The sequence below is a fragment of the Rhinoraja longicauda genome, chromosome 5 (assembly GCF_053455715.1).
Source record: "Rhinoraja longicauda isolate Sanriku21f chromosome 5, sRhiLon1.1, whole genome shotgun sequence".
Lineage (NCBI taxonomy): Eukaryota > Metazoa > Chordata > Chondrichthyes > Rajiformes > Arhynchobatidae > Rhinoraja > Rhinoraja longicauda.
In genome coordinates, this window is record NC_135957.1 from 1980110 (window position 1) to 1993963 (window position 13854).

Genomic DNA, 13854 nt, shown 5'->3' on the forward strand with positions numbered 1-13854 from the left:
TGTAGGTTAATTGGCTTGGTATAATTGTAAATTGTCCCTAGTGCGTGTAGGATAGTGCTAGCGTGTGGGGATCGCTGGGCGGCACAGACTCGGTGGGCCGAAGGGCCTGTTTCTGCACTGTATCTCCAAACTAAACTAATCTAAACACGAAGAGTGACGAGGGCAAGGCTGTGGACATGTCTGAGGCAGAAACAAAATGCTGGAGTATCTCAGCGGGCTAAAACACGTGGACATGTCTATTTGGACTCATGGTCAGGACTATTCTTCAGACTGATCCATGTTCTCCACAGATGCTGCCTGACCCGCTGAGTTACTCCAGCACTCTGTGAAACGTCACCCATCCATGTTCTCCAGAGATGCTGCCTGACCCGCTGAGTTACTCCAGCACTCTGTGAAACGTCACCCATCCATGTTCTCCAGAGATGCTGCCTGACCCGCTGAGTTAGCCGGGGTCAGGCAGCCTCTTGTGCATTTTTTTGCCCACCCGCATTTTCAGTTCCTCGTGTCTACATTTAACGTGATGAAGTCATAAATATTGAGTAGTTGCGTGATCAAGAATGATCGCTGGTCAGCGTGGACCAAAGGGCCTGTTTCCGCGCTGTGTCTCTCAAGTGTTAAGGATCGGCGATGTTTCGGATCGGGACCCTCTTTCAGACTTCAAAGATCGTCTATCCATGTTCTCCAGGGATGCTGCTTGACCCGTTGAGTTATTCCAGCATATTGTGTTCCGCACTATTTCTCTTTGCTTCAAGACTTGCCCGAGGAAAGACTTTGCTTCAAGACTCGCGCCTCACTATGTAAATGATGAGCAGGCAAAGGCAGTCGAGATGTAGTTCATAGAAACATAGAAGATAGGTGCAGGAGTAGGCCATTCGGCCCTTCGAGCCTGTACGCACCGCCATTCAATATGATCATGGCTGATCATCCAACTCAGTATCCCGTACCTGCCTTTTCTCCATGCCATCTGATCCCTTTAGCCATAAGGGCCACATCTAACTCCCTCTTAAATATAGCCAATGAACTGGCCTCAACTACCTTCTGTGGCAGAGAATTCTACAGACTCACCACTCTCTGTGTGAAGAAATGTTTTCTCATCTCGGTCCTAAAAGACTTCCCCCTTATCCTTAAGCTGTGACCCCTGGTTCTGGACTTCCCCAACATCGGGAACAATCTTCCTGCATCTAGCCTGTCCAACCCCTTAAGAATTTTATGTGTTTCAATAAGATCCCCCCTCAGTCTTCTAAATTCCAGCGAGTAAGGATAAGCAAGAATAACGAAATGAAAACCCCCCCAAAAAAACATCAAATTGTTCTTTAATACCATTAACAACACCCACAGTTGCGCTTAAATCAAACAGGCCTTGCTATCTAAACAGCAAAGAACAGCCATCTCTTTCAGATCGTGCTTCACCCTGCCCCTTAGAAAGCCTACAGCAGACAACAAGCATCAATGCTGGTGAATACAGATGATGATCACACATGGCCACACCCTGCAAAGACACTACTGCCATTGCCATGAATGCCTTCACCCCCTCAGCCATTTTAGTCAATAGTTACCTGTTATCTTTATTTACTTGCCACCTGGATGTCTTGAGTTGAGAGGTCCTTGGGGGAGGTTGGAAAGAGCCACTGGTTCCCCTTCCAACTACATCCCTTCCTCCAGCTTCACATTTCACCCCTCTTCTCTCCTCATCTCACAGTCTAATGTACTTTCATCTCAGAACTTTGTCCACCACCCAAATCCTACCCCCCCCCCCCACCTGCTTACAACCCAGTGGTATAAATATTGATCTCTCCAACTTCAAGTAACACTTGCACCCCACCTCTCTCCCCCCCCCCCCCCCCAGTCATCACACTACCTTCATTGTCGTCCTGCTGAGTTCCACTGTTTGTATCCACTTGTTATCATCATCCCCACAGCCAACAATGAACCATTGTGGGCTCCACCTTTCCTCGATCACGGTTGCTTTTTGCATATTTTTCATTCATTTGTTCTATGCACTGTCCACATCTCACCTTTCTCTCTCCACCGACTCTCAGTCCGAAGAAGGGTCTCGGCCCAAAACATAACCTATTCCTTTTCTCCAGAGATGCTGCCTGACCCACTGTCACTCCGTCTTTGTGCCTAACCCCCCCCCCCCACCCTCACCTGACTCCACCTATCACTCGCCAGGCTTCGCCCTGTTCCACCTCTCTTCCAGCTTTCTCTCCTCTACTACAATCAGTCTTCAAGAAGGGTCCCAACCCGAAACATCGCCTATTCATGTTCTCCAGAGATGCTGCCTGAGCCGCAAGTTGTATAGGAAAATAACTGCAGATCTGGTACAAATCGAAGGTATCACAAAATGCTGGAGTAACTCAGCGGGTCAGGCAGCATCGGGGAGAGAAGGAATGGGCGATGTTTCGGGTTGAGGCCCTTGAGTCACTCCAGTATTTCGTGTCTTTTTTTTTGTAAACCAGCACTTGCAGTTCCTTATGCCTACATTTAATGTGATGAAGTTACAAATATCGTGTAGTCGCTTAATCAAGATCGAAAAGTTCACAAAATGGTTGCAAGCAGTACTCTAAATGAACAAATTTGAAATGATCCAATTTATTCTGATGGAATAAAAGGCAGTGCTAAACTATTCCTTTTTGACTGAGACACAAGGAACTGCAGATGCTAGAATCCCGCGTAGAACACAAAGTGCTGGAGTAACTCGGCGTGTCATTTCTGCAGGACGTGAACATGCGATGTCTTGGGTCGGGACCCTTCAGACTTTAAATGTAGCCTCTCCATGTTCTCAAGAGATGCTCTCTGACCCGCTGAGTTACCCTGGTGTTCGGCGCAATTTCATTTTGCTCCAAGACTTGCCTGAGGAACTTAAAAAAGAGATCGTGGCTAGCTGAGCTACCCCCAGGCAATAGCGTTTCACTTTGTAAAATGGTGAGCAGGCAGGAACAGTGGGCTGGGGTTCAAACAAGGATGAATGACAAGCAGGAATAATGAACGGTACTAATGTTCAGCGCAGGTGTCAGCAGTCTGACATTTCAGATACAGACTGTTCCATGAAACCTTTAAGCGTGGACAAAAAAGACAGGCTAATGAGTGTTGTGCGTAATTGCAACATCATTATTTTGTTTAAAAATGGTAGCCCAAACCCAGACCCTACTCAAAAGCTACACCACAAGTTCTTCAAGCGCTCTTAGCTTTGTGGTGACTGTCAGCCTACCGTAGTGTCTACGGCAAAAGGAAGCCACAAAATTGCCGCTCAAGCATTTAACGATGGGCCCAATTATCATTTATGAAGCAGTCGACCTGAGGAGAATTGTAATTGTTGGCGGGGGATCGGTCCGACCTTCGAAGCCAGAGAACACCGAATGTTGTTGGCCTCTCCCCGAGAGGCTCCTCCCTTTCCCAGACAAGGCGTCAAGAGTTTCCACAAAGTCTCCACATTCTCCCTCCTGTGTGTCTTTGTCTTCCTCGGTGAGTTCAATAAACTCCAAGGGAACCACCCCCGCTGGTGGAAGCGGTGCCTCGATCCTTGCCTTGACCCCTGCCTCTCAATGTTAGAGTCCATCGTCCAAACGCCGAGTGGTAACATCTCAATTCTGATGAGAGAATGCGTCGAATTAGCATTATTAAAGAGAGGGAAGAAAAAAAGAACCGCCCCGACGAAAGAGTTTCGGAACTGAAAGGTTTAAGGGTGTACGAGCAGAGGAGAAGCTCACGCAAGAAATATGTGGAGACAAGATAAGATGCCCAATTGCCAAGTCAAACTACAGAGAAAAACAAGTTGGTTCCAGGCACGAGAAGAACCGTTACTTTAAACGTGCTGATGATGAAATAGGCATGGAATGTAACCTCCCTATGAGAATATATAGAGTAATGATACTGATATCCTGTTGTTCATCAGTCACTGAAAGTAAGCATGCAGGAACGGCAGGCAGTGAAGAAAGATAATGGCATGTTGGCCTTCATGACAAGGGGAGTTGATTATAGGAGCAAAGAGGTCCTTCTGCAGTTGTACAGGGCCCTAGTGAGGCCACACCTGGAGTACTGTGTGCAGTTTTGGTCTCCAAATTTGAGGAAGGACATTATTGCTATTGGGGGGTGCAGCGTAGGTTTACTAGGTTAATTCCCGGAATGGCGGGATTGTCATATGTTGAAAGACTGGAGCAACTAGGCTTGTATACACTGGAATTTAGAAGGATGAGGGGGAATCTTATTGAAACAAATAAGATTATTAAGGGATTGGACACACTAGAGGCAGGAAACATGTTCCCAATGTTGGGAGAGTCCAGAACCAGGGGCCACAGTTTAAGAATAAAGGGTTGGCCGTTTAGAACGGAGATGAGGAAAAACGTTTTCACTCAGAGAGTTGTAAATCTGTGGAATTCTCTGCCTCAGAAGGCAGTGGAAGCCAATTCTCTGGATGCTTTCAAGAGAGAGTTAGATAGAGCTCTTAATGATAGTGGAGTCAGGGGGTATGGGGAGAGGGCAGGAACGGGGTACTGATTGTGGATGATCAGCCATGATCACATTGAATGGTGGTGCTGGCTCGAAGGGCCACTGAATGGCCTACTCCTACACCTATTGTCTATTGTAGATAGTTACAAAATGGATGTCCTGTTGTTGTTTTAACTAGTAGTAAAATGGATTCTAGCTTGTAGAGAGGTATGTTCTCAGAGGAATGGAATGTTGTTTATCAGCTTAGAAGTAAGGAGACGGAGGAAGGAGAGAAAAGCTGTGAAACTGTAGAGATAAGGATGGCTCCTTTTTGAGACAAACAACTCCTTGAATGGGCATGTATCCGAAGTTAGGTGATAAGTTTTATTTCTGTTATTTGTGACTCATTTCTCTGTAACCATGTGAATTATATTAAGGTTGTAAATGGCTATTGAGTAATTATGTGCCACCCCCTTTTCCTTTCTGTATAAAGAGCAATCAATCTTAGAAAAAAGCTGTTTTCTCTTCTCCTGCTGAGAGCTCTTCAGACACTCGTTTGGGTCTGAAGGGATTTTAGAGGGGAAAACCCCACTATGGAATAAAATCTGTTGGACTCAACCAGTGGTCGACTCAATCATTTATTGAACCAGACTGAAGGTAAAGAATTTGGATTATCACCTACGAGTGTATAGGTATAGGCTTTCGGACCTTTGAGAGGGACAGCGAGTATGTGGCCAGACTCAGGGTTGCTCTCCCACCCCCGCATGCATAATAAAAGGGCATTGTTTCATTCTTAGTGTGTGTAGGATAGTGTTAATGTGCGGGGATAGCTGGGCGGGGGGGACTCGGTGGGCCGAAGGGCCTGTTTCCGCGCTGTATCTTTAAATCTAAATCTAAAAATCTTGAGGTGACTAATGTGGTTTGTTGTCTGATAGACAATAGACAATAGGTGCAGGAGGAAGCCATTCGGCTCTTCGAGCCAGCACCACAATTCAATGCGATCATGACTGATCATTCTCAATCAGTACCCCGTTCCTGCCTTCTCCCCATACCCCCTGGCTCCGCAATCCTTAAGAGCTTTATCTAGCTCTCTTGAATGCATTCAGAGGCTTGGCCCCCACTTCCTTCTGAGGCAGAGAATTCCACAGATTCACATTCCCCGTGACATGCCTGTGTTTTCTCCGAGATCTTCGGTTTCCTCCCACACTCCAAAGACGTACAGGTATGTAGGTTAATTGACTGGGTAAAATGTAAAATAAATAAATAAATTGTCCCTAGTGTGTGTAGGATAGTGTTAATGTACGGGGATCGCTGGGCGGCACGGACTCGGTGGGCCGAAGGGCCTGTTTCAGCGCTGTATCTCTAAATCTAAAAATCTCTGACTGAAAACGTTTTTCTTCATCTCCGTTCTAAATGGCCTACCCCTTATTCTTAAACTGTGGCCCCTGGTTCTGGACTCCCCCAACATTTGGAACATGTTTCCTGCCTCTAACGTGTCCAACCCCTGATAGCTCGGATAGAACTTTAATATTGAGTAAGGACTATAAAAATGTACCACGGAGCGGTTGGTTGGTGTTCATACCTTCCTCAGCCTTTTCTTCGGCCGCTGATTGAAGACGGGGGAAGAGGCCATGAGGCTGTCGGGCGAGTGGGAGATATAGCTGCCATCTGAGCCGGTGGTGTTGGGGGTTTGTGGGATGCCGGAGTCACTCATGGCCGACATTGGCTCCTCGAACACGTCGTTGCCCAACACGCCGTGAGGCGGGCCGCTGCCTTCCTCGCTCTCCTGGGGCTCCATTTTAACTTGGTTCAGGTTCCACAGAGGAGAGCTGCTGACCTCGGGTCCTGGGGGGGGGGGGGGGGGGGGGGGGGGGAAAGAAGAAGCAAAACCATCATCAAAACAACGGCCGCACGGTGGTGCAGCGGTAGAGTTGCTGCCTTACTGCGCCCTGACTACGGGCGCCATCTGTACGGAGTTTGTACGTTCTCCCCGTGACCTGCGTGGGTTTTCTCCGAGATCTTCCGTTCCCTCCCACACTTCAAAGACGTGCAGGTTTGTAGGTTAATTGGCTTGGTAAATGTAAAAAGTGTTCCTAGTGGGTGTAGGATAGTGTTAGTGTGCGGGGATCGCTGGTCGGCGCGGACATGGTGGGCCGAAAGGGCCTGTTTCCGCGCTGTATCTCTAAACTAAATCTAAACTAAAACCAAATCTCCAGCCATGTGGAAATTACAATAGTGTGGCATTTGGCTCACCTCCCCCCCCCCCCCCAGCTTGCAATGTGCCTGGGCCTCTGTTCTTGTCTTCTAATTGACAAGGGCCAAGTTTTCTACAGTCCACTTCCATAATTATCATAATTTTTTTAAACATCTACAATTTTAAATGTTTGTAGGTTAATTGGCTTTGGTAAAATTGTAAATTGTCCCTTGTGTGTAGGATAGTGCTAGTGTACGCAGTGATCGCTGGTTCATCGAGGACTCGGTGGGCCGAAGGGCCTGGTTTCCACTCTGTATCTCTAAAGTCTAAAGTAGTGCAGTGCAGAAACAGGCCCTGAAGCAGGGATTTAACGTTGAGGCTTTATAAGACAGAGGTCAGACTGGATTTGGAGTATTGTCAGCAGTTTTGAGCCCCATATCTGAGGAAGGATGTGCTGGCTCTGGACAGCTCTTAAGGATAGCGGAGTCAGGGGGTATGGGGAGAAGGCAGGAACGGGGTACTGATTGAGAATGATCAGCCATGATCACATTGAATGGTGGTGCTGGCTCGAAGGGCCGAATGCCTCCTCCTGCACCTATTGTCTATTGAGAGGGTCCAGAGGAGGTTTACGAGAATGATCCTAGGAATGAGTGTGTTAACATATGATGAGCGTTTGACGGCACTGGGCCTGTACTCGCTGGAGTTTAGAAGGGTGAGGGGGGACTGTGTAATGAAATAGAGTGGATGCAGAGAGGATGTTTGCACTAGGATGGTGTCTCAGCTGCACGGTAGCAGACAGGAGAGCTCTTCAGCGGGTCGTCTGCAGAGCGCGGAGGATCATTGGGACACAGCTACCAGCTCTGGAGGACATCTACAGCGCACGCTGCCTCAGGAAAGCCACCAGCATCTACAAGGACTCCACACACCCATGCCACCGTCTGCTTGATCCACTTCCATCTGGCAGACGTTACAAGGCCTTCTAAGCTCGCACCTCCAGACTAAGGAACGGCTCGGGGCGGCACAGCGGTAGAGTTGCTGCCTTACAGCGAATGCAGCGCCGGAGACTCAGGTTCGATCCCGACTACGGGTGCTGTCTGTACGGAGTTTGTACGTTCTCCCCGTGACCTGCGTGGGTTTCCTCCCACACTCCAAAGACGTTCAGGTATGTAGGTTAATTGGCTGGGCAAATGTAAAAAATTGTCCCTAGTGTGTGTAGGATAGTGTTAATGTGCGGGGATTGCTGGGCGGCGCGGACCCGGTGGGCCGAAAGGCCTGTTTCCGCGCTGTATCTAAAGCTTTATTCCTAGAGCTATAGCTGCTCTGAATCCCAGCTATTTACGATATACATTAATGACTTAGATGAAGGGATTAAAAGTACCATTAGCAAATTTGCAGATGATACTAAACTGGGGGGTAGTGTGAATTGTGAGGAAGATGCAATAAGGCTGCAGGGTGACTTGGACAGGTTGTGTGAGTGGGCGGATACATGGCAGATGCAGTTTAATGTAGATAAGTGTGAGGTTATTCACTTTGGAAGTAAGAATAGAAAGGCAGATTATTATCTGAATGGTGTCAAGTTAGGAAGAGGGGATGTTCAACGAGATCTGGGTGTCCTAGTGCATCAGTCACTGAAAGGAAGCATGCAGGTACAGCAGGCAGTGAAGAAAGCCAATGGAATGTTGGCCTTCGTAACAAGAGGAGTTGAGTATAGGAGCAAAGAGGTCCTTCTACAGTTGTACCGGGCCCTGGTGAGACCGCACCTGGAGTACTGTGTGCAGTTTTGGTCTCCAAATTTGAGGAAGGATATTCTTGCTATTGAGGGCGTGCAGCGTAGGTTCACTAGGTTGATTCCCGGAATGGCGGGACTGTCGTATGTTGAAAGGCTGGAGCAATTAGGCTTGTATACACTGGAATTTAGAAGGATGAGGGGGGATCTTATTGAAACGTATAAGATAATTAGGGGATTGGACACATTAGAGGCAGGAAACATGTTCCCAATGTTGGGGGAGTCCAGAACAAGGGGCCACAGTTTAAGAATAAGGGGTAGGCCATTTAGAACGGAGATGAGGAAGAACTTTTTCAGTCAGAGAGTGGTGAAGGTGTGGAATTCTCTGCCTCAGAAGGCAGTGGAGGCCAGTTCGTTGGATGCTTTCAAGAGAGAGCTGGATCGAGCTCTTAAGGATAGCGGAGTGAGGGGGTATGGGGAGAAGGCAGGAACGGGGTACTGATTGAGAGTGATCAGCCATGATCACATTGAATGGCGGTGCTGGCTCGAAGGGCTGAATGGCCTCCTCCTGCACCTATTGTCTATTGTCTATTGAATCGGTCCTGCTGAGAGCCCGCCATGATCTGTCTCTGCCCCCAGTGTCATCTGGCACAACTGACCACCTACATGAACCTTTTTTTGCACTTTACCTTGTTCCCCCTTTTTCTTTTTCCTTCCCACCCCCCCCCCCTTTTTGTTGTTTTCATGTTCGCCGTGATTTATTTAAATATTTGACTTGATAGCATCGATATGGAAGCGGCAATCAAAATCTCGTTGTACTTGTACAATGACAATAAAGGATATTGTATTGTATTGTAGTGAGAGAGTTTAGGACTAGAGAGCACAGCCTCAGAATAAAAGGATACACCTTTCGAGTGTACAGTGCCCTCCATAATGTTTGGGAGAAAGACCCAGCATTTATTTATTTGCCTCTGTACTCCACAATTTGAGATTTGTAATAGAAAAAAAAATCACATATGGTTAAAGTGCACAGTGTCAGATTTTATCAAAGGCCATTTATAGAATTTTGGTTTCACCATGAGGAAATTACAGCAGTGTTTATACATAGTCCCCCCCATTTCAGGGCACCATAATGTTTGGGACACATGGCTTCACAGGTGTTTGTAATTGCTCAGGTGTGTTTAATTGCCTCCTTAATGCAGGTATTAGAGAGCTCTCAGCACCTAGTCTTTCCATCACCTTTGGAAACGTTCATTGTTGTCTATCAACATGAGGACCAAAGTTGTGCCAATGAAAGTCAAAGAAGCCATTATGAGACTGAGAAACAAGAATAAAACCGTTAGGGATATCAGCAAAACCTTCGGCTTCCCAAAATCAACTGTTTGGAACATCATTAAGAAGAAAGAGAGCACTGGTGAGCTTACTAATCACAAAGGGACTGTCAGGCCAAGGAAGACCTCCACAGCTGATGACAGAAGAATTATCTCTATAATAAAGAAAAATCCCCAAACACCTGTCCGACAGATCAGAAACATTCTTCAGGAGTCAGGTGTGGATTTGTCAATGACCACTGTCTGCAGAAGACTTCATGAACAGAAATATAGAGGCTACAATGCAAGATGCAAACCACTGGTTAGCCGCAAAAATAGTATGGCCAGGTTACAGTTTGCCAAGAAGTACTTAAAAGAGCAACCACAGTTCTGGTAAAAGGTCTTGTGGACAGATGAGATGAAGATTAACTATAATTAGAGTATGCCAAGAGCAAAGTATGGAGGAGAGAAGGAACTGCCCAAGATCCAAAGTATACCACCTCATCTGTGAAACATGGTGGTGGGCGTGTTATGACCTGGGCATGTATGGCTGCTGAAGGTACTGGCTCACTTATCTTCATTGATGATACAACTGCTGATGGTAGTAGCATAATGAATTCTGAAGTGTATAGACACATCCTATCTGCTCAAGTTCAAACAAATGCCTCAAAATTCATTGGCGGGCGGTTCATTCTACAGCAAGACAATGATCCCAAATTTACTGCTAAAGCAACAAAGGAGTTTTTGAAAACTAAAAAATGGTCAATTCTTGAGTGGCCAAGTCAATCACCTGATCTGAACCCAATTGAGCATGCCTTTTATATGCTGAAGAGAAAACTGAAGGGGACTAGCCCCCAAAACAAGCATAAGCTAAAGATGGCTGCAATACAGGCCTGGCAGAGCATCACCAGAGAAGACACCCAGCAACTGGTGATGTCCATGAATCGCAGACTTCAAGCAGTCATTGCATGCAAAGGATGTGCAACAAAATACTAAACATGACTACTTTCATTTACATGACATTGCTGTGTCCCAAACATTATGGTGCCCTGAAATGGGGGGGACTATGTATAAACACTGCTGTAATTTCTACATGGTGAAACCAAAATGTATAAAAGTGGCCTTTATTAAAATCTGACAACGTGCACTTTAAACACGTGATTTTTTTTCTAGTACAAATCTCAAATTGTGGAGTACAGAGGCAAATAAATAAATGATGGGTCTTTGTCCCAAACTTTACGTAGATGAGCAGGAGTTTCTTTAGTCAGAGGGTGGTGAATCTGTGGAATTCATTGTAACAGAGGGCTTTGGAGGCTAAGTATTTGGGTATTTTTAAAGCGGAGATTGACAGTCTTGATTAGGAAGGGTGTCACATGTCTGCGAAGGGCGCGCTGCATCGTCAAGGACAGCTCTCACCCCAACCACAGATTGTTTACCCTCCTCCCATCTGGGAGGCGCTACAGGTCTCTCTGTTCCCGGACCTGCAGGTTCAGGAACAGCTTCTTTCCTGCGGTCGTTACCTTACTTAACTCTGTGCTTCGGTGATTGCTGCCACGCAATAACATTGGTTATCTTGTTACTACGGCACCTTTCAAGGGGTGGGATATATTAGGCAGCAAGTGAACAGTCAGTTCTTGAAGTTGATGTGTTGGATGCAGGAGAAATGGGCAGGAGTAAAGACCTGAGCGACTTTGACAAGGGCCAAATTGTTATGGGCAGACGACTGGGTCAGAGCATTTCTGAAACGGCAAGGCTTGTGGGGTGCTCCCGGTCAGCAGTGGTGAGTACCTACCGACAGTGGTCCGAGGAGGGACAAACCACAAACCGGCGACAGACAGGGTGTTGGGCGCCCAAGGCTCATCGATGCGCGAGGGCAACGAAGGCTATCCCGTCTGGTCCGAACCGACAGAAGGTCGACTGTGGCACAAGTCACAGAAAATGCTAATGGTGGTCACGGGAGGAATGTGTCACAATACACAGTGCATCGCACCCTGCTGCGTATGGTGCTGCACACGGAGGACCAACAGCATATTAGGCAGGTGGGCATAATGTTTTGGCTCATCGGGTCATAATGTTTTGGCTGATCGGTGTATATCCTGCACTCTGTATCTTCCCCTTTGCTCTATCTTGAGTACTTGGGTTTGACTTGATTGTGTCTATTTGTGGTATATCTGGTCTGTTCGGATATCATGCAGTACAAAGCGTTGCACTGTACTTCAGTACACGTGGCAATAATAAACCTTAACCTATCTGAGCAAAGGACTCCCCGTTCTACTGCTTCCTTAAAAAAAGTGACCATTTTGAAAAAAGTAAACATGCAAAAACAAAAACGAACAGCTGACATCGGTCCTCAAGGCGCCCGACAACCTTGCATAAGATCACCAGTGATAGGAGCAGAATTAGGCCATTCGGCCCCTCAAGTCTACTCCGTCATTCAATCACAGCTGATCTATCTCTCCCTCCTAACCCCATTCTCCTGCCTTCTCCCCATAACCCCTGACACCCGCACTAATCAAGAATCTATCTATCTACGCCCGAAAAATAGCCACTGACTTGGCCTCCACAGCCTTGTGTGGCAAAGAATTCCACAGATTCACCACCCTCTGGCTAAATAAATTCCACCCCATCTCCTTCTTAAAGGTAGATCCTTTAATTCTGAGGCTGTGCCCTCTAGTCCCACGATGTGGAGACATCCCTCCCCACATCTACTGGATCCAAGCCTCAGCAGAGAGAGATGTCGGTGGTGCAATGTGGCTTCACCTGATGTCTGAGGAGATGCATCAACCTCGAGGGTGGCAGCATAGCGTTCATGAGCCTGTGCCAGAACTCCAAGCTGCAAGGCCTGCTCGCCAGTGGGAAGATCGGCTTCGTTCTCTTCGTTGACGGGGAAAGCAATGTCACTCAGGGGTTCCTCCTTTATCTTCAATGGTTTGGTGTCCTCGGCGGAGGTTTTCTCTGGGCTGACCAGTTTCTCATACTCTTCAGCCAGTTGCTTGCTCACCTGTAGGCAAGATGTGCAGAGTAAGTGTGAAACCATAAAGGGTCAAGATAGAATCAAAGAATTATCCCACCCACTTAGGGCGGTCACGGTGGCGCAGCGGTAGGGTTGCTGCCTTACAGGGAATGCAGCGCCGGAGATCAGGGTTCCATCCCGACTACGGGTGCTGTCTGTACGGAGTTTGTACGTTCTCCCCGTGACCTGCGTGGGTTTTCTTCCTGAGATCTTCGGTTTCCTCCCACACTCCAAGGACGTACAGGTTTGCAAGTTAATTGGCTTGGTGTGAATGTAAAAATTGTCCCTAGTGGGTATAGGATAGTGCTAGTGTGCGGGGATCGCTGGTCCACTAGTAGGAGAGTCTAGGACCAGAGGGCGCAGCCTCAGAATAAAAGGGCATACAATAGACAATAGGTGTAGGAGTAGGCCATTTGAGCCAGCACCACCATTCAATGTGATCATGGCTGATCATTCTCAATCAGTACCCCGTTCCTGCCTTCTCCCCATACCCCCTGACTCCGCTATCCTTAAGAGCTCTATCTAGCTCTCTCTTGAATGCATTCAGAGAATTGGCCTCCACTGCCTTCTGAGGCACAGAATTCCACAGATTCACAACTCTCTGACTGAAAAAAGTTTTCCTCATCTCAGTTCTAAATGGCCTACCCCTTATTCTTAAACTGTGGCGCCTGGTTCTGGACTCGCCCAACATTGGGAACATGTTTCCTGCCTCTAGCGGGTCCAACCCCTTAATAATCTTATACGTTTCGATAAGATCCCCTCTCATCCTTCTAAACTCCAGTGTATACAAGCCTAGTCGCTCTAGTCTTTCAACATACCTTTAGAAATGAGATGAGGAGGAATTTCTTTAGTCAGAGGATGGTGTATCTGTGGAATTCATTGCCACAGATGGCTGTGGAGGCCTAGTCAGTGGGTATTTTTAAGGAGGAGATGGCAGATTCTTGATTAGTGAAGTTTATGGAGAGAAGGCAGGATTACTGGAGCAAGACACAAAATACTGCAGTAACCCAGCAGGTCAGGCAGTATCTCTGGATAGAAGCAATGGGCGATGTTTCGGGTCGAGACCCTTCAGACCGAGAGTCAGGGGAGAGGGAGACAAGGAGATATGGAAGGTTGAGGTGTAAAAACGAGACATCAAAGGGGATGATGGCCAAGGAAAATGTTGAATAGATCATTGTTATTT

The 13854-nt window shown here is 47.2% G+C and overlaps 1 protein-coding gene across 2 annotated transcripts in view; it reads right to left on the bottom strand.

Annotated features, from left to right (window-relative positions):
* Nucleotides 1-1844: 1844 nt before the first annotated feature.
* supt7l (SPT7 like, STAGA complex subunit gamma) overlaps nucleotides 1845-13854 on the bottom strand; it is a 39574-nt gene continuing 27564 nt past the window's right edge. Inside the window, exons 4-6 of one of the 2 annotated variants that reach the window (XM_078398774.1) lie at nucleotides 12419-12659; nucleotides 6011-6273; nucleotides 1845-3590 (exon numbers count right to left, since the gene is read on the bottom strand). In XM_078398774.1, the coding sequence (XP_078254900.1) occupies nucleotides 3585-3590; nucleotides 6011-6273; nucleotides 12419-12659 (510 nt within the window). In that variant the 3' untranslated portion in view covers nucleotides 1845-3584. Of the gene's footprint in view, nucleotides 3591-6004; nucleotides 6274-12418; nucleotides 12660-13854 lie in introns of those variants that run through there. The other variant, XM_078398775.1, reaches the window with a different exon arrangement.